This window comes from Monodon monoceros, unplaced genomic scaffold (assembly GCF_005190385.1).
Source record: "Monodon monoceros isolate NGI ecotype Baffin Bay Population unplaced genomic scaffold, NGI_Narwhal_1 Super_Scaffold_12, whole genome shotgun sequence".
NCBI lineage: Eukaryota > Metazoa > Chordata > Mammalia > Artiodactyla > Monodontidae > Monodon > Monodon monoceros.
In genome coordinates, this window is record NW_021703768.1 from 129,359,907 (window position 1) to 129,384,820 (window position 24,914).

Genomic DNA, 24,914 nt, shown 5'->3' on the forward strand with positions numbered 1-24,914 from the left:
TCAAGCAGCGGGTGGATGGAGGACTACTGTGGGGACCCCCTGCCACCTACTGACTTGCAGCTGAACCCACATTCCCAGTTGCATCTGCCAGGCTGGGGGCTGGGGGAGCCGGGGCAGAGAGAGCTGAGGAAGGCGGGGGAGGGCGAAGGGGACCGCAGGGCTGTCCCTTTCGGGCGAGCAGGCTCCAGGTATCACACCCCCTCACCCGCCCGCCCAGCCAGCCATCGGCACACCCAGCAAGGAGACTAAGGTGAGGATGAAGAGGCAGGGGGTGATGCTGGGGAGCCTCGGGAACTGGCTCGCTGGTGGGTACTGGCGTAGAGCTGGCTGCCTGTGAGAGCGTGAGGGGGAGAGCGAGAGAGCAAGGGAGGGAGAGGGAGGCAGGCTGCGAGGAGAGGAGAGCAGAGGAGAGGGAGAGGGGGAGCAGCGCTCAGCTCGCAGGAGGACAGGCTTCTCTTTTCCGTGCTCAGTTAATCTGGCTGTCAGTTGGTGTTAACGCTGCAGTTTAAGCGCTGGGATTCCAAGGGAAACAGACAAACCTCGCAGAAGGCAGGCAGGAAGCAAGCGAGGAAGGAAGGAACGGCAGGAGGAAAAGAACAGGCAGAAGAGAGAGAGGAATAAAGGGAAGGGGGGAAAACACCAAATCTATGATTGGACCTGGGCTTCTTTTTCGCCAATGCAAAAAGGAATATGCAGCACATTTTTGCCTTCTTCTGCACCGGTTTCCTAGGCGCGGTAGTAGGTGCCAATTTCCCCAACAATATCCAGATCGGTGAGTGAGAGGGGCAGCCTTGGGAGGGACTTTCTGGGTCTGGCCAGTTTTTTGTGTTTTTTTTGGGGGGGGGTGGAGGGGGTCTGTGTCCCCTCCCCCCCAGCCCCACTACGGGCTGTCTTGCTTGGCTGTCTATGCAAAGCTGTCCGGTGATGTGAAGACTTGGACCGCTGGCATGGGGAGGGGTCTTCTCTGGATGGGATGCGGGGCAGAGAAGGGAAGTGCGCTCCCACACAGACACAGACACACACACACACACACACACACACACACACACACACACACACAGGCAGACACAGGTCCTCACACACCACTCACATTCTAGGCATGAGCATGTGAAATGGAGGACCCACTGCTTTGGAGGAAAAACAATCAGGCTGTAACAAGGAAAGGGGTGGTGGGTGTTTAAGGAGTTAACTCTGTGGCTTGGTAGATGGTGCCCGATTTCACCTGTTTATATAAATACGTGTGGTGTGTGTGATTATGGATTAAATATGCACATATATATTTGAGAGAGGCGGTGATTTCTCACCTGGGGGAGGGGAAAGTGACCCTCTAAAAGAATGAAGGATGCTGGGTTTATTGCAGCCACTAAAATAATGCTAAAAAGGCCCCCACTCTAGGTGAAGGGGGCTCTCTCTCCTGCTCTGGACTCTTCTAGCTGCCTTCTGTCTGCTGTCTGCCATGCTGGGCTGGTGGTCCCCACTCCTCCGATTCTGGAACTTCCTAGCCTGCCTTTTTTCCTACTCCTTCCATCTCCCACTCCTCTTAGATTTCTCCATCCACAGACACGGTCTACCTTTTACACACACACAAACACACACATCCACATGCTCCTCTCCCCTCCTCTTAGCCTTCCCCATCACTGAGCTCCAGCCTCTCAACTTGGACACAGGTTTCAACATGCTGCATGCTTTTCTGTTCCCCATTTCCCCTTCCTGGTTGTCACGCTCCTCAAAGGACCCTCACCCTCCCTGTATTTATGGGGCAGCCGATAGCTATTGCTCCTCCTAATAATAACGGGTGAAAGCGAAACAAACAGAAGCAGTAACACCAATAACAACGTGTGTCCACAAGGGCTCGGGGATTCAGTATGACCAGCATCTCAGGGCTGTTTATGTCCCGGAATCCAGCAAGCTGCTTTGCTTGGAGGCATCTTGGTGGGTCTGGGTTCTGATTTCTCTCCCCTGACACGGACATTGCTCCACTAGGGAAAGTTCACGTTCCTAGGAGTTTGTGTCTCTTGTGTGCGTGTGTTTGTGGGGGGATGTGGTGCAGGTGGTCTTTTGTTGGGCACATATGTGTGGCAGTATCAGTCTCTTTTGGCCTCTCCAGTGTGCTGGCTCTGAGGGTGGCTACAACAGCCATGGAGTAACTTGCTTTGTTTCCTGACACCTGTTAAGCTACATTCTGAAGTGTGTCTGTATATGTGTGTTAGTGCCTTAGACGCAAAACAAAACTTCCTGCCTCTGGGGACGCTTCTCTTGCAGCCCAGCCTATAGCCACCTACCTCCCCACCCCCACCCGCTCTCTTTCATTCATTGCAGGGGAGGAGGAAGCCAGGGAAGTGTTTGGGGTGTGGTCATCTGGGGAGGGAGGGGGGAGCATCAGAATCAAGAAGAATTTTTTGGTTTTGTCCTTTAAAATGGAGGCATATGACCATGTATAAATAATCACTTGCTCTTACGTGTGGCTCTTCTTTACGTTGGTGCTTATGTACTGCCCATACTTTGCTGATTGGAAATACTTGTCTTAAGATATGAGGACTTGCTTTCTCCAAGTGTATTTGTGTATATTGCCGTGGATATATAAATGCACAGGGTGTTTTGTGTATACGTAGAGATGCTTGCTTATGTATCTCTGCAGATTTTTCATCATATTTTGCCCCAACTTGTTTGTTCAACTGATTGAACCATTGTTTTTGTTTTCACATAAAAGGCTGAAACGTTCAATTGTAGAACGCATGCTGAAAATATCGCGGCCACCAGATAGTACTTGATTCTACTTGTACTGCCTCTAACAAAAGCCTTACAATTTGTTTACTGGTTGTTAAAAACAAATACATATCTACTGTATAAGAAGTTAGAAGTGTGTCACATTGGGATTGGGATTCCTAAGGAATCTGAGATCAACTTCTACGTAAACATTCATTATAGTTCAGTCTCTGGAAACTGCTGACTTTACTTCACAGAAATGCATTTTAATTTATTTATGTGTCCACAGTAAATACAAAGGTAAGGTGTGTACTCTTGTTTCTTGGAACAGGAGCCCCACCAGGCCCCTTTGCTCTGCTTGTTACTAGAATAGAATGTTTGCATCCTCTGGATATCCTTAAGCCCCCAGAGCTTTGAAGCCCAAGGTTCTCCCAGGCAAATAAACACGACGGCAATCCCTTATGTAACAAGTCGTTCCTGGGACCATGAATGGTGAAAGAAGCAGCAAAACACTGTTTGCAGAAAATCAGTGTTCAGAGGAACTGAATAAACCTTAGAGGATTGTCATACAGGTCTTGCTAGGTCAAAGACTACAAGGGTCAAAGTCAAAGCAAACGGTTATAGTGCTGGAGAAGCTCATAGGCTCCCAGAGCTAGAGTTTACTCTGTAACATGTATTAGCACTACTTCCTGTAAGGCTCTGTGATGAGAAATGGGTCCGATACAGGAAAAATTAGGCACGGCTAGGGTTTACGTACATGCAAGAGCATAGGCCGCCTAAGAGGCTTGCACGAGAAAGGAGGAAGAAAAACTCCAAAACGCTCCTGTTTTCTCTGACGGGAACTGAGTTGAGGGGTGAACAATCAAATATTTGGTCAGTGACAGATGTTAGAGCCCTTGTCACATAAAAGCTCATCTGTGGAACTTGAAGCCTCGGGGTCCAGTTGAGTCTATGTGAATTCTGATCCCCACTACTAAAGGCAACACCTAGTGAATACGGCCTGGGGAGAAGAAAAGGGCCCATCTGGGGGGGGCTGTTGAGGAATCAAACCGGTCTCTAGCCCAGATACCATGTTGCATTTTCTTTCCTCACAGGGGGATTATTTCCAAACCAGCAGTCACAGGAACATGCCGCTTTTAGATTTGCTTTGTCGCAACTCACAGAGCCCCCAAAGCTGCTCCCCCAGATTGATATTGTGAACATCAGTGACAGCTTTGAGATGACCTATAGATGTAAGTAATTGCTTCTATTTCTGAGATTTCTTTCTGCGATCGACCAATGAAGGGAGGGCCTGTACGTAGGTGGCGATGTTGCAAAAAATGACGAGGTGTCATCTGTATTCGTAACAGAAAGCCCTCCAAGAAAAATTTCCAGGGCCTTTTGAGTGATTCCATCAGTTGGTATGTTAGATCCTGTAGCATTTCATAGAATGGGTTTGCTTTTTCACTGCCAGATAACTTTCAATGCCAGCACGACGAGGGCTGGGGTTGACTGCATCTCCCCTACACCTCGCAGAGGTTTTCTGGTTCCATTGAGAGTTTCACACTTAGGAAACTTCTGAGAGGCGTAGAATAAAAGGTTCTGACTTAGAGAATGTGGCTTAAAGTGCTTACGCCTTTCCTGTGCACAGTTAAAAGGAGAAAATGTCGCTATAGCTTGATAAGGAATGATAGCTGAGAAGGTGTCTATTTGGTTTCCCATTTTTAGAAATGACCAATAATTATTTTAAAAAATTGATGCCTCGGGCTTCCCTGGTGGCGCATTGGTTGAGAGTCCGCCTGCCGATGCAGGGGACACGGGTTTGTGCTCCGGTCCAGGAAGATCCCACATGCCTCGGAGCGGCCGGGCCCGAGAGCCATGGCCGCTGAGCCTGCGCCTCCGGAGCCTGTGCTCCGCAACGGGAGAGGCCACCAACAGTGAGAGGCCCGCGTACCGCAAAAAAAAAAAAAAAAAAATTTGATGCCTTATTTCCAAAATACTTTGAAGTGACGGATGGCTTACACAGTTTTTAGGATGGCCTTTGAGCACAAAACAGAACAGAGGTGATCCCAAGAAGGAGAAAGGAGAGGCCAATTTCTGCCATCTGAACAGAATGCATTATAAAATGCGGGCAACAAACACCATTCTGAGTTTTTCTGACAACTAGGGCTGAAAAGAAAACCTGTGTGGTGGCACGATTGCCATTTGAAGACAGGTGAAAGCATAAAATTTAATCAGTAGAGACATTTTCCCTCCAGGGATTAAGCTCAAATAGGAATTGATGGCATGGAAGTGTGAGCTGAATGGGCAAGAACAACTCGAAAGTGGATTAAATTGGCACTGCAGGCTCTGGGTGCCACTGTGGCCATGGTGGCTTCTGCTGAGCTGTAGATGGCAGAAGGCATGCACCATATTCCCTCATTGCTTTCCCACATTCCCCTCCCGGTGAGCTCTCCATGATTTGAACTGAACACACTCAGACTGAGAATTCAGCATTCTCCCTATCCCTAAGACCACTCATAAGAAAATGTATATGCAAATTCCAAGAATTATAATTATTCCAATTACTCAGCCATAAAAAAGAATGAAATAATGCCATTTGCAACGAGATGGATGGACATATAGCTTATCATACTAAGTGGAATAAATCAGAGAAAGACAAATATCATATGATATCACATATGTGGAATCTATAAAAATGATACAAATGATCTTATTTACAAAACAGAAACAGATTCACAGACACAGAATAGAAACGTACTGTTACCAAAGGGGAAAAGCGGGGAGGGGGATAAATAAGGAGTTTGGGATTAACAGATACACACTGCTGTATATAAAATGGATAAACAACAAGGACCTACTGTATAGCACAGGGAACTATATTCAGTATCATGTAATAACCTATAATGGAAAAGAATCTGAAGAAGAATATATATATATGTATATATATATATGTGTGTTTGTGTGTGTGTGTGTATATATATATATATGACTGAATCACTTTGCTGTACACCTGAAACACTGTAAAGCAACTATACTTCAATAAAAAGAAGAGTTATAATTATTTCAGATTCCATTTACTGAGGACTTACTGTGTGTCAAGAACTATGATAAGTATTTTATGGACAATTATAGTAACATTCATTACCGTTTATTGAACATCCACTGTGGTCCTGCAACGCACTAATTGCTTTTCATGTGTTAGTTTGTTTAATCCTCACAGGAGCCCTGCAGTGCTCTATATTATCTTCCTTTTAGAGAAGAGGAAACTAAGGCTGCAACAGGTTATATAACTTGCCCAGGGTCACCCAAGAAGTAAATGGTGGTCTTGTGACCCCAAGGTACATGTTTCTGAGCACTGCGATAGATACAGAGATCCCGTGGTAACTTGATCAATTTCACTGAGATTACCAAGAAATAAAAGGGAATTTTCAGAGTTTTATAAGGCAGTGGCCTGATAAAGCACCTAGGCAGAAAACCTTATAATGCTTCAAATTGTAGCCATGATTTTGCACAGGAGTGACCCACTGAATAAATAAAACAGCAATTCTGCATTCTGGTAATGCTGAGGTTGAAAATCTTGTCAACTGTGTTACTCACTACCCTTAAAAGTGAGCTGAAGTTTAACTGTTGAATTGTAGTTCTGTGAAACTATCTCCCTGGAAAGCTAAAATAATATTGAGTAGGTATTTGGTTATTAGATAACCTCCCATTTCTTTCAATATGGCTTAAAGGAGAATTTTTCAAGGGAGGATTTAGGTGTGGGCATCAATGTATCTAAAAACCACCAGAGATTATGCATAACCTATTGCATGCATGTGCATATTTTAATTTATTCCCTGGGTAGAGGCTCCATGCTTTTGTCACCCTCTCAAAGGGATCCATTACTCTAGGATTATTTGCTTAGGGAATCTAGAAGAATAAATGGCTGGCATGTGTATTCACTCATACTGCTGAGAACTGTCTACAACAGAGCTCGGTGGAAAGAGATGTTAACTGTTATTCTAGTGTCAAGGTGTTGACTGACAGGACAAAATAATAAAAGACAAAAATTGGAGGAAATGTTCTAAGGCAAAAGGTGGTGCTTCTGTACCGTTACCTTAACAACCTAAGACTTGATCTCTAATAGGGTTGTTGGCCTTTTATTGGAAGGATTGAAATGTGATACAGGCAATGTCATCCACTGTGGTTAATGAACCGGAAGTGAGTGGATATGGGTTCTTGAACTTGATTCCTGCCATATACCAGTGTATAGTTTTCTATGAACTTGGTCATTCTTTTTTTTTTTTCCCCCAAACTGTTCCTGTCTTTATTTATTATTTTTTTAACATCTTTATTGGAGTATAATTGCTTTACGATGGTGTGTTAGTTTCTGCTTTATAACTAAGTGAATCAGCTATACATATACATATATCCCCATATCTCTTCCCTCTTGCTTCTCCCTCCCTCCCACCCTCCCTATCCCACCCCCTAGGTGGTCACAAAGCACCGAGCTGATCTCCCTGTGCTATGCGGCTGCTTCCCACTAGCTATCTGTTTTGCATTTGGTAGTGTATATATGTCCATGCCACTCTCTCACTTTGTCACAGCTTACCCTTCCTCCTCCTCCCTGTGTCCTCAAGTCCATCCCTCTAGTAGGTCTGCACCTTTATTCCCGTCTTACCCCTAGGTTCTTCATGACTTTTTTTTTTTCTTTTTAGATTCCATATATATGCATTAACATACGTTATTTGTTTTTCTTTCTGACTTACTTCACTCTGTATAACAGACTCTACGTCCCTCCACCTCACTACAAATAACTCAATTTCGTTTCTTTTTATGGCTGAGTAATATTCCATTATATATATATGTGCCACATCTTCTTTATCCGTTCATCTGTCGATGGACACTTGGGTTGCTTCCATGTCCTGGCTATCGTAAATAGAGCTGCAAGAATTTGGTCATTCTTTAAACGTTTCTTCAATGCTATGAACTGATATGGTCATTGGAAAAACAGATGATAAAAGGTCCTTACTCTTAAATGGCTTAGAGTCCAATGGGGACTCTGCTGTGTGTCCAAGAACTGAGAGGGTACTGGGCAATTGGGGTAGCTATGGTGGCAATGTAATTTCCACCCTGCCTGTAAGATTCTTTGTTAACTTTCATCTGAGACTAGCGAACCCTTTGGGGCTGTGTCCACTGTGATCCACTGGTCTGGGAAAACTGATATCTGTCCCAATTTGGATTGAGTAAAAAAGTGTCGAAGGGAGCAGAGAGGTTTTAGGTATGATGCCTTAACTAATCATTTATTGAAAACTAAGAAAGCATCTTATTGAGATTTAATTTCATGTGCTTTTTTGTAATCTGGACTAGTAGTTAACCTTAAGTTAACTCTCCAAGTCTTACCTCCAGAAAATAACCGAATCTTTATTTTTTCATCATTTTCCTGTCATTTGTTTTTTTCCTATACATTTTGCTATTCATGATCCCTCCACCAGAGGGTGGAGAAGGGAAAGGAGAGGAAGTATAACATGAACCATTCCTGCTAGATGTATTAGCAACAGGGGACATTAAAAAAAAAGGCAGAGTGGTCCTTAGAGGGCAGGGAATGCAGGGGATAGTATCGTTAATACCTCCAGCCAAGATGAGAGCTCTGCATCTTCTTTGCATTCCATCTTTCCTTCTTTCCTTTTCCACCGTCATTAAGGGATAAAGTCTGAATCAGCAACCCAAATGCTTTAGGATCTCCTCTGAATATACTTCCAAGCCCACAAGGGCAGGAGTTGAGGGGTCTGTCCATAGAGATGGTAGTTACTGACTAGCTGTTCAGCTTATCTTGGTGTCTTTATGGTAAGTATAAATAAAGGGACAGATGAAATACTAATTGGGGTTCCTATTAGATTTCTGAGGAGCACTGTTGCAACTTAATCCTTACTTTTCATTTATTCATCCATTTATTTGTTCAGCAAATACACGCTGAATTTCCACTGTATGCCCAGCACAGTGCCAGGTGCTAGGAATATAACGGCCAACAAAGAAGACACAGCTTCTTTCCCTGTGGGAGTTACAGTTTAGCCTAGAGATCCTCAAACTTCAGCACACAGAAAATTCACCCAGGGAGCTTGTTTAAAGCAAGACTCAGGGGCAGACTCTAGACTTCCCGAATCAGAATATTCAGAAGCTGTGGCCCTGGGGAGATTTGGCAGCATTTAATACGGGCATCCCACTTGACGAAGCTCTTTAAAAACCTTGTATTCCTTTAGCAAGCAGTTTTTGCGCCCTTAACCAAGTCCAGGCGTGGTGCTAAGCACTAGAAATGCAGACAAAAGTAAGACATGTTCTCACCCTGGAGGACTTTATCCCTAGTGAAACCAACCGTCCTATAAAGAGAAGTTAAAAATGTAACGTTGTAAGTGTTACAGCAGTCACTTGCAGGGAGTGTTAGAGATGCTTTGAAAAGCCGGGTTGGCCTCTCAGAGGGTGGTGGTTGATTTGAGTCTCACTGATAAATGGAAGCTTTCTAGGAGGTCAAGATAAGGGGGCCAGAAGGAGATGAGGCAAGTGTGTTCCAGGCAGAGGGAAGAGCGTGTGCAAAAGAAAAGAGAACGCTCTACCTAGTTCTTCCCCTGCTCTGACCTCCTGTGTCCCTCCACGCTGGGCCTCTCATTTGCCAGTTGTCAAATGCTGAGGAAGGGGTGACCCAATGGCTATCCCCAAGCCACTTTCAGCACAATGTTTAAGAAGCACTGAATTGCACGTTGGAATTTGGGCATCTTAGCTCTCTTTGAAATTTCAAACCATTTGGCAACACTGGACCCTGGGTCTACGTAGCCCCAGTTGGCTAGGATGGGAGTATCCCACCTGCATGGCTTCTCTCTCGAGCAGCCCACTTCTCTCCTTTTCTTCACCCGCCTGGCTCCTGGAAGCATTGAGCTTTTAAGCCCCAGTTGATTTGCTCTGCAATGTTGCCTGTGTTGTGTGTTTAGAGGTCAACCCTACCACCAGAATGTGAACTGCTGTTCAGAAAGACCATGTTGAGCTGTTGTTTGGTGTTGCCGAGAACACCTGGCACAGGGCTATTCCCTTAACACAAATGAACAAATGTCTCCAGGAATCAGAGAGTGACACAGCATAGATGCTGGGAGCTTAAATAACAATCAGGTGGAATGCAGTGTGCCTATTTCCAGTGGGTCTCCCTCTGTCGTGGACCTACTTAGGAAGCCCAAGGGCATTCTAACAAGATGTTGGGTGCTGGCAACAGACACATGGCCTCTTAGCTTTTGCCTGAGCATCCCTCATCATTTTCAGAACTGCAAACTAACAGTTCCAGAGACTTGTTTTGCCTGACCTGCATGCTGCTTTTCAAAATTTGGGATAAAAATCCGGATTTCTGGCTTCTCTGGAAAAATTTAGGGCATCAGGCAACTCTGGACCCACATTCCTGCTCCGCTTCTACTGTCTAGAGCTGAGAAGTGCTGACCGATTTAAGTATAAGGTATAATCTCTCAAGTTTGCCGAAGTCCTGACCACTCCTTATCAGACGTGTGGCCAGTATAACAAATTATGTTACTTGGCCAGGCCTGTAAGTAGGCCAATGTGCTCACACCTGATTTATATACTTCAGCATCTGCCATTTTATTATTTTATTTTAATAATATCTATTCCTCACCCTGCAATAAACAGTAGAGGCCACAAAAGATATGTAACTCCTGCTCTCAAAAAACTGGTCGAGGGAATTCCCTGGAGGTCCAGTGGTTAGGACTCCGTGCTTCCACTGCAGGGGGCACGGGTTCAATCTCTGGTCTGAAAACTAAGATCCTGCAAGCCGCGTGGCACAGCCAAAAAAAAAAAAAAAATTGATCTATATGTACTAATGAAACTGTTGGGAAGATAAACAAGGATTATTCTGAAGACCTACCATATGCCAGAGACTTCACACATGTTGTCTTATTTATACTTTATAATAATCTTGAGAGGTTATTATCTCCAGTTTATAGATGATGCTACTGAGAGAATGATTAAGTGTCTTCTCCATATTACCCAGTGAAGAAGAGCCTAAGCTAATATGTGAAGCCAGCTTTGCAAACTCCAAAATTCGGTGAGCTTTCACCCTTTTAAGATAGAGGAACATTATGGACACAAACAAAGTGAAACGGCAGCAAAAGAGCCCGACACAAGAAGTGCCAAAAGAAGTGAAGTTTACGATTCAGGATTAGGTGCTAAGACTTCCAAGGCAGAGGCAGATGGCTGTGGATGAGGAACACTTCTTGCAGGAGGTGGAACCGGAGCAGGTACTGAAGGGTGGAGCAGGTTCGGGGCGTGTCACGAGAGGAGGGTTTTTGCACGGGTAGAGTCACGATATTTCTCCTCCCCTCACCTCTACCACTACGGCGTATATTTATTTTTGCAAGGTGGAGAGTTCAGACTTTATCTCTTGCATCCATGCTGAGCTCCCGGTTACATGGCAGATGTCTGCATTTCTCTGGTTGATGTTACAGTGTGATTGTGGTTTCTCCACCTTCACCTCTGCCCTCACTTTGAGACACACAGGCCCCAACCTTGTCTGTGCCTGACTCTTGGTTCTTATGACAATATTGATGATCATAAGTTTTTTGATGCAGAAGAATGTGAACACTGCTTCCTCTGATTAGTTTGAAGACTTCTGCTGCGATGGGTGAGATTACTATTCTTTTAGAGGCTCAAGATAAAGTAGTCATATAGGACATTTGGGAAACAGTTAAGATTCATTTATGTGTTCATGCGTTCCTTCAAAGCACTTTTACTATTGCCCCCTATGGAGCATATGTACCATTACAGCCCCCTCTCATACCCTTGCAGACAGCATTCATTGATTACAGAATTCTTTTCCACTGAATCTAGACATGGCTTTAAATTCCCTCTCACCAGGACATTCCAGGCAGTGACTACAAATTGGTCAGAGTCGCAGTTGATACACGAGATAAAATCCATTTGCCATTACAAGGCATTACACTAGGAATTGGGGGAGATGAAATGCATTAGTCATTGATTCTCCCCTTAAGGGGCTCAGGTTCTTACAGAGAAAATAGGCATGCACAAAAAACTGATATAATGGAGAGGTTCTCTGCACTCCCCTTCTCTCACTCACACACACATTGAGAGAAGGGAAGGAAAACTTCCGGTTGGAGGAATCAGACCAGGTAGGTAGAAGGGCAGGTGGAATGTAGATGGGAAGATAGGAACATACACACGTGTCCACACACACACACACACACACACGCACACACCAAGTCTGACCAGTGAAGAGTATATTGGATTGAGATTTGAAGACACGGACTCAAGTGCTGGACTGTTTTCTTGAGTCATTCACGTGTTACTTCAGAGGTCCACTCCCATGCTTATTTGTACGATGAAGCTCCTATGACCTCTAAGAGTCCTTCTAGGGCTATATTTCAATGATGAGAGTGCATGGAAAACTCCAGGAATACACAATTAAGAGAAGAAGCTTTTGTACCAGCCTTTGGCTGGACAGAGGCTCACTAAACAAATTGAGACTCTGAGAAAAGCTCTGAACCCTGTCCACCGAGTTGCACAGCCAAGCTACATTTGTATGCAGATACAGGGGAATTAAGCCAACCATGGGCCTCAGGTGCATTCATTCAATATTCCACTAGTATTTATGGAGTGCTTACTATTGTGAACAAAAACAGAAAGCAGCCCTGTGCTCATGGAGCTTACTGGCTAGTAAGGGATGCAGCTATTAGTCAAATAATCATACAAATGAGTGCATGATTATAGATCAGGATAAAGACGTGAAAGAAAGGGCCATGATTCAATGAAAGCATATTACAAAGGAACCGTCTTTGGGCAGAGAGGTGAATAGGTGTTTGAGCTGAGAACTGAAGGCTTTTGGTGATGTGGTGTCGGGAACAGGAGGAATATTCTAGAAGCTTTCTGGGCAGAGGGCTGATGGGGGGGTAAGGGGTGCGGGAGTATGGGGCTGGGGACGGTGGCAAGGGCCAGGCCTGGTGGGCCCTGTTATGGAATTTGATCTTTAGCCCAAGAGCTGTGGGAAACCCACTGAAGGGTTCTAAGCAGAGAAGTGCCATGTTCAGATGTCTGTTTCTCACCGGGAATCAGAGGCTCAAGAACACTTTGCCGCTTTCAGGTTCCCTGGAGACTTTTTGCTAATGTCTTTGTTCCTTTACTCCCGTCCCCAGTTTGGGATGGAGTCTGGCAAAGGAAAGGGGACAGACGCTGGGGGCAAGGGGAAGCTCTTGGCTGGGCGTAGGGGTCATATGCTGTATGTGGCTCTGTGGTGTGTCTGTGGATGTGCTCTCAGAGACGAAGCTGATCCAGCAGAGGGCCAAGAAATTTTGTGTGCGGAGGCAGAGAATCATCTAGAACTCCACTTAATTTATCAGATGGGAAGGCTACACTACACTGAATCCTGGCCTCCATTCAAACCGGGCAACTCAATGGTCCTCAAGTTCACACTGCTGTTTCCTCCACCTACACACTACGCCTCCCATATTCCCTTATCGAAATTCTGTCCCTCTGGTCTGTCCTAGCTCTTGCATCATCTTCTCTCCTAATCCTCCCTTGTCCCAGCCCCCCACATTCACACACTCCTCTGTCCCGTAGCCCTTTGTATCTTCCTTGTAGCAGCTGTCACACTTAGCCACGGGTTTTAGTTGCCTGGACCCTTATTTTATCTGCCCCACTGGACTAAACAACTTGGGGGCAGTGACCTTGTTTTCTTTAGCTTCCCGTCACAGTCTCCACCAGAGAACAGTGTGTGGTGGTGCTAGTGAAATGAATGAATGAATGAGTGAATGAATGAATGCATAGCTGTATATTATGTAATATCAATGGCAGGGATGAAAATCAGCCTGCATTATTGCTGTTTATGGGGTAGTATTTGGATATTATGAATTCTGAGAGTTCCAGCAGGCTGTGTTGTAAATTCCCGTGGAAGACGATTATAATAACTGTAGCTGGAAAGTGATGGAGGTGAAAACCAGTTATAAGTCCAATCAAAAGCTCATTCCAGCTCCTTCTAGATGATGGTCAGTCAGGGTCCAAAATAAGGTATAAGGCTCCATTTTCTAAATAAAGGATTTCCGGTTCAAGGCCTGGCTCTGCCACGGATGCCTTGCATGGCTTGGGCAAGTCAATTCTCTTTTTTGAACCACAGTTGCTTTCAGATGAAGGTAATAATTGTACCACTGATATGTGGTTATTGTGAGAAGGAGGAAATGATTGCTAATTTCAAATCAACTTTCCACTCAATAAAACGGCGTCAAGTAGGTAATTTTATTCTCCCTTTCTCACAGATGAGGAAGCTGACTTCTCAGGGGAGTGAGGGGGCAATGGCTTGGGTTTCTGGTTCCATCCCTAGACATGTGCGGGCTGGGAGGGCTTTCTTCATTTCACTGTCTGCTGTGTCTGCCTACTCCCTTGTGGATGCTATAGCTCCCCTCCTGTGGCAGCAGCCCTCCTCCCCCGGTGTCAGTGCCTGCTTCTTGTGTAACACAGCCCTGTGCCCTTTCAAGGGACCTGTGCTGCTCCGTGGCAGCTGCAGTCAAGGTGTGCGGTGTACAGAGGTTACTGGAAATCTCTTTCTATCCCCGACCACTCCCATGACTTTGGTGTATCATAGCTTGCTGTTCCAAGTGCACAGGGAAGCCCAAGGTCACGGGAGGTCCAGATCCCAGGGAATGCAGGCAAAATCGGAGTTAAGGAGGCAGTTGGAGGCTAATGTCATTACATGGAATCTCTAGGATGGAAATGAACTTTTTGAGACTAGCTTTTATTTCGTGTACAAAAGTAGCATGCATATTATAGAAAGCCATGTGGACACAAACACCAAACAAAAGAAAATGTGTGTAATTATAATATTAAGGATAAACTCCCCATCTTTTTTCTGAATATATCAATTAAAAAGTTAAGAGTATATTTACATTACTGGCTAAGAACATGATTTTTTTACTCAGTGTAACACGTGTTACTTTGAACATCACACATTCATCTTAATGTCTTCTTAAAAGCTCAACGTACACACATACCGTAACTTACTTCATCTATTGCCTGTTATTGGATATCTAGTTTATTTCCAAATGCTTTTTCCTAAAAATAATGCTATGATAATCATCCCAATAAAAGTTTAGTCATTTGTATATACCATTCTGATTTTAAGAGCATTAGAGACCAGTGGGGACAATTTCCAATGAGATTTAATAGAAAGGCATATAGAGGAATTGAAATAAGTTGTTCAATGCCAGCTTTCACATTGACTTGTATGACCTTGAGAAATCTTTGTGTCCAGTTTAGTTTCCAGATGTATAATATGGGGTGATAATACCATATTCTCAGGGTTATTAGAATAGGCAAATGCCATTACTTACATGAAAGAGCTTTAAAAATTCACAAGTGCTAGGCAAATGCAGGGTAATATAATTAACTAGGTATTTTGTCTATTAACACAGTGTTTTTGGCTCAAGAAATTACTGCTTATAGAGACAAAGGGGCAACCCCATTTGGGCGGTGAGTAGTCAGGACTCTTGGTGACAAGTGATAGAAAACTAACTGGATAGTTTTGACTTCAGGTACAGCTAGATTCAGGGGCTTGAATGATATCATCAGGCTGCCGATAGACCCTCTAGATTTTGGGGCTTAGCCTCTCTCTAAATTAGCTTTATACTCATGTGTCAGATCCTGGCACAGCCAGCCTACACCTGCCCATCTCAAAGTCCAATGGAAAGGGAACTTCTCTTTTGCCCTCAGTTCCACAAAAGTCCTAGGTCTGATGTCACTGAATAAAAATCAGGACACATGCTCATTTCTGAACATGACACAGTGGCCTGCATATTCTCTTCTTTAGATCATTCTATGCCTAGTCATATGGTCATTCTTAGAGCTTGGGGCAGTGAGAAGTACCAAATAGATTGTTGGTTTCATTCAGTCTATCCAAACTACGTGGACCTGGGGGAGCAGTAATTCCTCCAAAGGAAATCAGGATGCTATTACCAAAACAATGGACATTAGATGCTCAGTAGGCAAGAAAAAAACACAGATGTCCTCCCACACACATCAATTCAGAAGGGAAAATTCAGAGAGGCTGGAGCTAGACCAAGGGTCAACATGCTAAGGCAGAGAAGAGCCACCAATGAGAGGAAAGCATACAAGGGATGCTGGTGGATAAGGCAAGATCAGAGGTCAAAAGGTTTGAAATCCAGGCAGATTCATGAGTCAGTCAAAGCTATGAGGAGTCTTTGCTAATCCCCGCTCAGCCAGGAGCAAACAACAGTTTTAGGAAGTGGTGTCCACCCACATGGGTGTGTGGCTGAGGGTGTCCCTTCTGACCACTCTTTGACAGAATGTTGGGGCTGTCAGCCCTAAGATATCTGGTGATCTTGAGGCACCTCTACTCTTTCCCAGTGACCAAGACATTCCCTGCTCTACTCAGACACTCAAGCCATCATTCACAAACCCTTTAACAGTCCCAGTTGGAATCTTGGCTGCAGTTCTGATGAGCCCACACCACCAGATGGTAGGCTCTTCTAATTGGTTCTATCTCTTCTAGCTTTTGGCAGAAATGAAGCCTTCCCTATGCCTCAAGGCAGGGGATAGAGAGAGCCAGGATGAAATGAAAGCGGCTATAACCTCTTGTAAACAGGCAGAGATCTTAAATTAGTCCTTGTCCAAGGAGAACAGAGTGGTATGGTTTTTATCACACTAGGTCATGGATTCACCATGGACTGAAATTCTAAAACTGACGCTGATAAAACACAGGATTGTAATGACTGGAAAATTGTTTAGCTAGAAAGGTCAACTGGTCTAGGGGAGGGCATTCATTTATTCAACCACTGATATTTATGGAGCATCATGGTAGATTAAATTCTTATTTGGTAATTATTCATCTCTTCCCCAAACTCCTTGGAAGAGTATATCTATTCATCTCTTCCCCAAACTCCTTGGAAGAGTATATCTCCCTGCTCCACTAATGTTATGTTTGGTCATGTGACTTGCCTTGGCAAATGGGATATTATTAGGCATGTTTCAAGCAGAAGCCATGAGAAGAACATGCCCCAGAGAGCCTGCTGCTCCCAGAAGAATGAGAAAAGCAAAAAAAAAACAGAGGTGCTGCCGTCAACCCACAGACTGAAGTCTGAAGCAAAGCCACCTCAGCTGACTGGCAGAACTGTGAACACAATAGTAAATGCTCATTGTTATATACCATTGAATTTGGGGTGGTTTGTTATGGAGCAATAGCTGACCAATAAAAGCAACTACTGTATGTCCCACACTTTGCTAGGCCCTGAGGGAACACTGGAGAGTGGTAGATATGGTCTTGGTCTCCATGGAGCATATGTTCTATAGGGAGATAGGAAATAAATACATTTATGTATAAAGAATTGTAATAGAGATCGTTACTATGGTCATAGGAAAATAGGATGTAGTGACAAATCACTATTGTAGAAGAGAACACCTACTTTGGATTAAGTGGTCAAGGAAGACCTCTCCAAGGAGGTGACATGTAAACTCAAATGGGTAAGTTGGAAAGAAGCCAGACAGGAGTATGATCCCCTGCATAATGTGAAGGAACAGACACATGGGCAAGTTACATTGAGAATCTTGGTCTAGGTTGGGGAGAAGGAGGGGCTCTGAAAAAATTTCTTGCAAATCAGGTCACTGCTAGAGCAGGTTGTCCTCGAGCAGATGCTGGCTTGTCTGCACCATGTTGCGTGTGCAAGTCAAGGGTTGACAGATGCACGTGCTGCCAAAGGCAAGACAGCCACTGGACGTGGAAGCCACAGAGCACAGCAGAGGAAGAGGGTAAGGCTTCCTAGGGCATTCCTAACAAAGAGGTGATGGCATTGGCTATTCTTCCTGTCCTGGCTCAAGAATAATCAAGAGTTGTTTCTGTTGCTTCTAAGGATGGCAGAAGAGGTGTGGATGTGTGTCTGTCTGGGTGTCTGTGTGTGTGTGTGTCTGTGTACATATATTCGTTCTTTCACAGGGGAAGGAAATGAACTAGACAGCTTCCAGATCCCCTTCCAAGTCTTTGATTATAAAACTTAAGAATTCTGAGATTTAAGTCATATGTGAAGGAAATGTTAAATCAAAGAACTTCATCTTAGCTCTGTGCCAAACTCCATTTGTTAATTGACGTGGTTAATTAGGCCAGAGTCTCTCTCTCGAGCAAGCGGGATAAGCTCCAGCCATCCCTAACCTATCTGGTAAAGCACCTGGAGGTGTCAGAGCTCCAAGGAAGGGCAGAGAACATCTAATGCAAGCCCTCCATTTAATCTGCACTCCAGACACTGACAAGCAGGAGTTTGGGGGGATGGGAAGCTCATAAGGGTAAACATGGAGTCTAGAATCTGGCTAGTTCATTAGCTTTGATAAAATTACTTAAGCGGCACTTACCACCTCTTCTTCCTTACTCCAAGATCGTTCTGAATACCTTAAAATATGGTTTCCACCCTAACTATTCTAATGAACCAGTTTCTCTAGGGTTATGATAGATTTCTCATCAGCAAATATTATGTTCTTATTTCTTGTAGCCTAAGATTCTAAGAGAGAATCTTCACACCTCTCCGTAAGAACCCTTAGCTTTGTGATGCTATGTTCTCCCCACCATCACCACTGGGGATCTCTGTGACCCTATCTCCTCCCTTTTTCTCCCCAGTGTCTACCCTTTCCCCAAGATGATAGCTTCTACATTTGGGGTTAAATATATCAAAAACAGAATATATCAAAAACAGCCACCTTTCCTACTAAACCCTTTGCTTATAACCTCACTTTATTTCTGTTGAGTCACTCCCTCTCAAAATGTCATGTCTGGTTTGATTCCTCAGACTCTGTCAACCTCTCCATCCAATGCTATAATCTGTTGATTTCACCGCCACTATGACTCTTGAATCTGTCCCCATTTTTCTTCTTTCTTCACTGGATTATGTCTTTGGCCTTCTGATTAGTCTCTCCATGTTATAATCCAGTTGCCACACAGTGGGTAGATCAATTTCTTGAAGACTGTTTCTAATCATGAAACTTGTTTGTCTTAAACAAGTTGTCAATGTCTCCCCACCTTGTTTGAAGTTCAGACTTAGCCCAGAATATGAGTCTCTCAATAATATGGTCTCAGTCTCAAAAAAGTAGTTTTGAGACTTATCTAACCCAACATATTATGTTCCAGCCAAAGCAGTCTATGCAGAGTTGCCATAAACATGCCTCTCTATCTCTCACTGTTTTGCTTTTGTTCGTGCTTCTGCTTCTACCTGGAACAGTCCTCACCACCAGTAAATGAATGGAGCATTAATATTTCATTGATGTATTCAATCAACTAGCATTTACGGAGCACCCCTCTTTATTAGACCCTGGGGATGTAGCAGAGAACAAAATCAACCAAGTCCCTGTACTCTCCGGGTCTGTATACTGGTGAAGAAATAAATAAATATAATGATTTCAAATCGTTGTTAAATGCTACAAATATAGCTAAGTAGAGTCATGGAACACAAGTTAGGCTAGAGAGCTGCTTAAACAGGTGGTAGGCTTCTCTGAAGAGGCAATACTTTAACTGAGCCTTGTTATGACCAACAGAACTTTCTGCAATGATGGAGACATTCCGTATCTGTGCTAATATGGTAGCCACTAATGACACATGCCTACTGAGCATTTGAAATGAGGCTAGTATGAAGGAGGAACTAAATCTTTAATGTTATTCGATTTTAATTCATTTAAATTTAAATAGTCACAGGTGGCTAATGGCTATCATATCAGACAGCTTAGATCTGGACTCTGTAACTTTCCAGACAAAAAGAATAGTAATTGTAAAAACTTTAAAGTGAAAGTAAGCTTGTGTATTCAAAAAACAAAAAGAAGGCCAATGGGGCTAAAGCATACTGAGCAAAGAATTAGGCAGGGTATTTTGTAGGCCATGATACGAAACAGAGGTTGACTTAAAATACAACAAAGATCACTAATGGGGTTTAAGTTTGGGAGTGGGTGATCTGATTTACACTTTTAAACGATTACCATGTTCCTCTGTGGAGAAGGGAAAAGGGGTAAATTGATGTGAAAACAGTGTGTACCAATCAGTTATTGCCACTTAACAAATCACGTCAAAATTTTAGTGGCTTACACAGAATCTCTTTTTTTTTTTTTTTTTTTTTTGCGTACACGGGCCTCTCACTGTTGTGGCCTCTCCCGTTGCGGAGCACAGGCTCCGGACACGCAGGCTCAGTGGCCATGGCTCACGGGCCCAACCGCTCCGCGGCACGTGGGATCTTCCCGGACCGGGGCACGAACCCGTGTCCCCTGCATCGGCAGGCGGACTCTCAACCACTGCGCCACCAGGGAAGCCCCAGAATCTTTTTTTTAAACAATCATAGTCTGCAGATTGACTGCAGATCATCTGTTCTAGGCTGGATCAAGCTGGATGGAGTGTTTAGGTCTGCCCTGTGTGTCTTTGTTTTGGAAGTGAGTGTGAAGGGGTGGCAGCTAAAATAGATCCGGTACTCTCGTGGAGGATCACAGGAGCACAACAGGCGAAGCCTTATCATGAAAGCCTCTTATTGTGTTGTGTCTTCTAATATTCCATTAGCTCAAGAAAGGCATGTGAGCAAACATAACACTCATGGAGCAGAGAAATACGCTCTGCCTTCTGAGAGGGATTATGAAGCTACATGGCAAAGGGCATAAATGGGTAATTCTATCACAGTAACCCAGTGCACCACAGAAGAAACTCAGGGAGACCCACTAAGAGGCTCCTGCAATAGTGGACACAACAGATGAAGGTGACTTGCACCTACCTAATGACAGAGGAGATAGAAGGGCTAGCTTTGAAATCTATTTTGAAGGTGGTTAGCAACAGGACTTAGTGATGGATTGAATGTAAAGTATGAGATAAAAAAGCAGACCTACTTTCCAAGGTGCTTCTCAGATATTACCACTGCTCTGTGAAACTGTTTCTCATTCTTCCTGTATTCATGCCTGATATAACTGATCTCTTCATCCTTTATTTTACTAGCTCCCTTTCTTGGTACTGCTTTTATTGGCCCTTCTGACTTCCTACCTTTTCTGTACCTGGGGAAAGGTCATATCTACTATTAAGACCCTGAGCTCTTTGAGGGTGGGAAAACAAGATTATTTGTATATGCAACCCAACTGCTTGAGACAGATGCTCAAGAAATGTTTCCAGGGTAGTATCATGGTTAATCACAAGGACTTTGGAGGCAGCTTCCTAATTTTGAATCCTGTGTGATCTTTACAAGTGACTTCACCTCTCAAAGCCTTGGTTTCTTGTTTTGTAAAGTGGCAATGATAATGCATTTCTCCTAGCATTGTTGCAAGGGTTGAAGGAGATAAACTTGGAAAGTGCTTAGCACAGGGCCTGGCATAGTAAGTACCCAATAAATGGGAGCTATTACTGTTTGTTCAATTTAATTGTTTGTGATGACAAGCTTCTCTGGAAATGCTCTCCAGAGTCTTCACCAGAAAATCCAATGTTCTTGTTGAAATGAGGGGCATGGAGAATAAAAAGCGCTGTGGATGCGATTTTGTAATTTAGTTAGGAAATATCTAGATCTGAGGTTTCTTTGATCTGAAAACGACAGCAACAACAAAACCCCAAAATAGAGCCACTTTGCTACTTGTTTCCTTTTACCATCTGCCAAGATGATTCCTTTTAGTTCTCCAGGTCTTGCTTGGAGTCAGCTGCCTTAAAATAATAAAATAAAATAAAATTTAAATCTGGTCCTGTACTTATTTGGGAATGAAAAGGCAAAAGGCTTTAACTAAATATACAGCTAGTTGCTGCTGGAGTGAAATATAGGGCAATGGTGACTGAAATGTTTGAGGAATGAACTGCTCTGGGAAAATGGATTTTAGGATAAAACAGAGGATTAATAAGGACCTGACTTTTTTAAAACATTTGTAATGAGATAGTTTCTGAAAGGTACTCTTCTGCTTTCCTGCCTTAATAAGATGTCTGTTTTGATCCTAGTTTAATATTGCCTTGACCACAAGTATCCGCTAGGTCCGGGGGCATTCTAAAATTAAATTGTCCAGGATCGTAGATGAGAATGGGTGAAATAACCAGAAAAGAGCCCATGAAAGAGGTGAAGAGTTAACATGATGAGTTTGAAGATTTGGATGAAGTTTTCCGGAGAGCCCTAGAAGATACATTTGAAGAAGTGGACTGGTTTCAGACCAGAGAAGGCTTTGAAGCCAGGAAAAGGTATTTTCAAGATAGAATAATAAATTAAAATTTCACAACTGATATTCGAAAGGTCCTCTTTATATAAAACAAAGATGGTTTTATTTACTAGTTACTAGAATAATCTTCCACCAGAGTAAAGTTACCTTCATTTTCTGAGTGCGAAATGACACAGACCATCCCCATTTCTACATGACTGACAACAAAGGGTTCGTTGTTAAAGACCCATCTAGGCTATGGTTCCCATTAGAACTCTGATGTTGTGAGGCTAATAGGTTTTCCTTGGGGAGGAAGATTAGGGGAGGTTATATGGTCACAAAGTTTGTAATGTTGGATTAAACAAAGCAGAGGGGTGTCTATTCTTCAGGATTTTGAAGGCCCTTTAATATCCTAAGGTGTTTTGTTCATTTCTCAAAGGAGGGGAGAATATGTATTTTACAAATTTAATAGTCCCTCTTTTTACTAAATGACCTGTTAATACCCTGTGGGACTCAGTGCCTGGTCTGATCCTGTTCTACCTACCTTGAAACTAAGGCCCAGAAAGTACAGAGGGCTTTGTCTGCTGGGTCATGATTCTCACAGAGGACTTCTGATCACCAGGCAAGACCTCATTCCACTTTTACTGGCTCCCTATCAATTCTTGGAGCCAGTCCTCCAAACAGTTTTACCCAGAACAGGGAATTACTGGTGGTTTCAGGAAGAACTAGTAGTGTCCAGGGAAGCACTTGCCAAATTGGCCCAGGCCAGCCTCGCTGCCATGCTTCCTTTTCTCATTTTCCTGCAAAGCCAGTTCCCAGTAACCAATGCTTAGATGTCCATCCAGGAATGACACCCAGCCTCTGTACTACTGGTTTTCTTTTTTAAGCCCCAAATCTGTTACAAAATGAGGCAAGTTGAAATAAGTTCCTTTTAATGTAACATGTAAAGCTAATATCAAAAATAAAAGAGGCAGTTTGCAGAGAGACTGAAGAGATGCTGACAAACAGTAGGGAGGATGAGAAGACTGCATAGGGGGACTTTGCAGTGGCCTTGAGGCAGCAAAATTCATTAAGCTCCAGGCTTTTATCTGACAGACCCAAATCTATTCTTAAAAATAGTATAAAGAAATCTGGTGGCTGGACCCACTCTACTTTGGATAGTTGGACTTTAGGCTTCATGGGCAGGTTGCAGGAATAGTGGTTCCATAATTAAAGACCATGATCAGGTGGTCCAGGTTCTGGAAGGCATTTCCAGTGAGAATGCTCTGAGAAGGAAAGTCGTACACTGAGTATGGCTCAAGCTCTATCCCCAAACATCTAAACAGCCACCTTTGGTAAGAATTACTTTTATTCTCTGTAGCTTCGGAGGCCAAACAAAGACCAGTGAATGGAAGGTTTGGCTCGACAGATCTTGGTTCAGCATGGCAGAGCCCATTCTAAGAGTGTGGACAGGCTGGTGGTGGAGAGGGTTTCCTTTATGTGGTTCTGGGTATCTCCTAATCAGCATGGCTACCGGAGACCCGACCCTTTCACAGAAGTACCATACCACCTCCACCCTGCTGACACAGTGTCACTGTTAGAAAGGCATCAGTTGGTTTCAAACTTGCCCTTGCAGCATCCCTGACCAATAAAGACAAATCTTCCTGAGTACGGTACTAATTCCATGAACTGGTGCTATGGACTAAACTGTGTCCCTCCAAATTTTGTATGTGAATTCCTAACCCCCAATGTGATGGTATTTGGAGATGGCGTCTTTGGAAGAACGTTAGGTTTCAATGAGGTCATATGGGCGGGGACTTCATGATGAGATTAGTACCCTTATAAGAAGAGATACCAAAGAGCTTGTGTTAGTGTTCTTTCTCTCTTTATAAACACACACACACACACACACACACACACACACACACACACAGAGGAAAGGCCATGTGAGTACACAGTGAAATGGTGATCATCTACAAGTCCAACTACAGCAGTCCATGAGGACTCTTATCAGAATTCAATCATATCAGCACCCTGATCTCAGACTTCTAGCTTCCAGAACTGTGAAAAAGTATATTTCTGTCATTTAAGCCACCCAATCTATGGTATATTGTTATGGCAGCCTGAGCAGACTAATACAATGGGTAATTGAGGTGTTTCCTCTATGATGGTGGATAGGAAACCAACAGAAGCTTAAGCAAAAGGGTGGAGGGTGGTGACTTTGGGAACTGGAGGGAGTCCTGCAGACCAGACCTGGCGTTTGACAGTTTTGCTGAGGGCTGGCCTGTGCGCAGCCTCCTCCCACCTCTCTTCATCTCACTAAACCAAGAAAATATGCACATCTGTTAACCACAAATACTCTAAACTCCCCCGCCCACGCAGATCCCCGGGAAAACCTAACACAAGCGGAACAGTGGAGAAGATACACAGGATATTTGGTGCTTTCTCAGGAGGACAGCTGATTTTCTCTGACACCTTCTATCTTGGTCTCTTAATTTGTCCCTAGTCAGTGAGCCACAGTATGGTCCAGAGGCAAGACGGAAATAGGACAATTGGGCATAAGCCTTAGTGCTGTCACCGATTAGCCATGTGATCTTGGGCAACTCACGGATTCTCTCTTTCCTTCAAGTTTCCCTCCATGGCCTGACTACACTCACAGCTTCATTCCCCTCCCGCCATGTCCCTGTTTAACAAAGAACCATAAAGAGTAGCGATTAAGAACCCAGACTTTGGGGTCACGCATCTCATGAATTCCACATCGGCTACTTCTCACCTGTGAAACCTTAGGTTTAGCTAAGGTAATAGCTCCGAGTTTCAGTTTTATAGCCATCAAATGGGGTTAATAACAATACCTATTCCGAATGGTCTTCACATTCATGGAATGAAAAATTGCTTGTGAAAAGCTGCGCACGGGGCCTGTGATGCTTAGAAAACACGAGCTCTGTCTTTTTTCAATGCTGCAGAAAAACTTGCAGGCCCCCCAGAACACCTGCTGCAATACTCCTCTAGGCTCTGTGGCCTAAGAAACTCCTGGTCACCTTTTGAGCCCCAAATGCAAACCACCTGAACTCGAGGAAGGCTTTCCTGGCTGT

General features: G+C 43.9%; 1 protein-coding gene across 2 annotated transcripts in view; it reads left to right on the forward strand.

The window, feature by feature from the left end:
- The first annotated feature begins 456 nt into the window (after positions 1-456).
- The window catches only part of GRIA1 (glutamate ionotropic receptor AMPA type subunit 1), a 306,294-nt gene continuing 281,836 nt past the window's right edge, over positions 457-24,914 (forward strand). For both annotated transcript variants that reach the window (XM_029218125.1, XM_029218124.1), the window contains exons 1-2: positions 457-772; positions 3,801-3,938. In XM_029218125.1, coding sequence (XP_029073958.1) covers positions 691-772; positions 3,801-3,938 — 220 coding nt within the window. In that variant the 5' untranslated portion in view covers positions 457-690. The remainder of the gene's footprint in view (positions 773-3,800; positions 3,939-24,914) is intronic.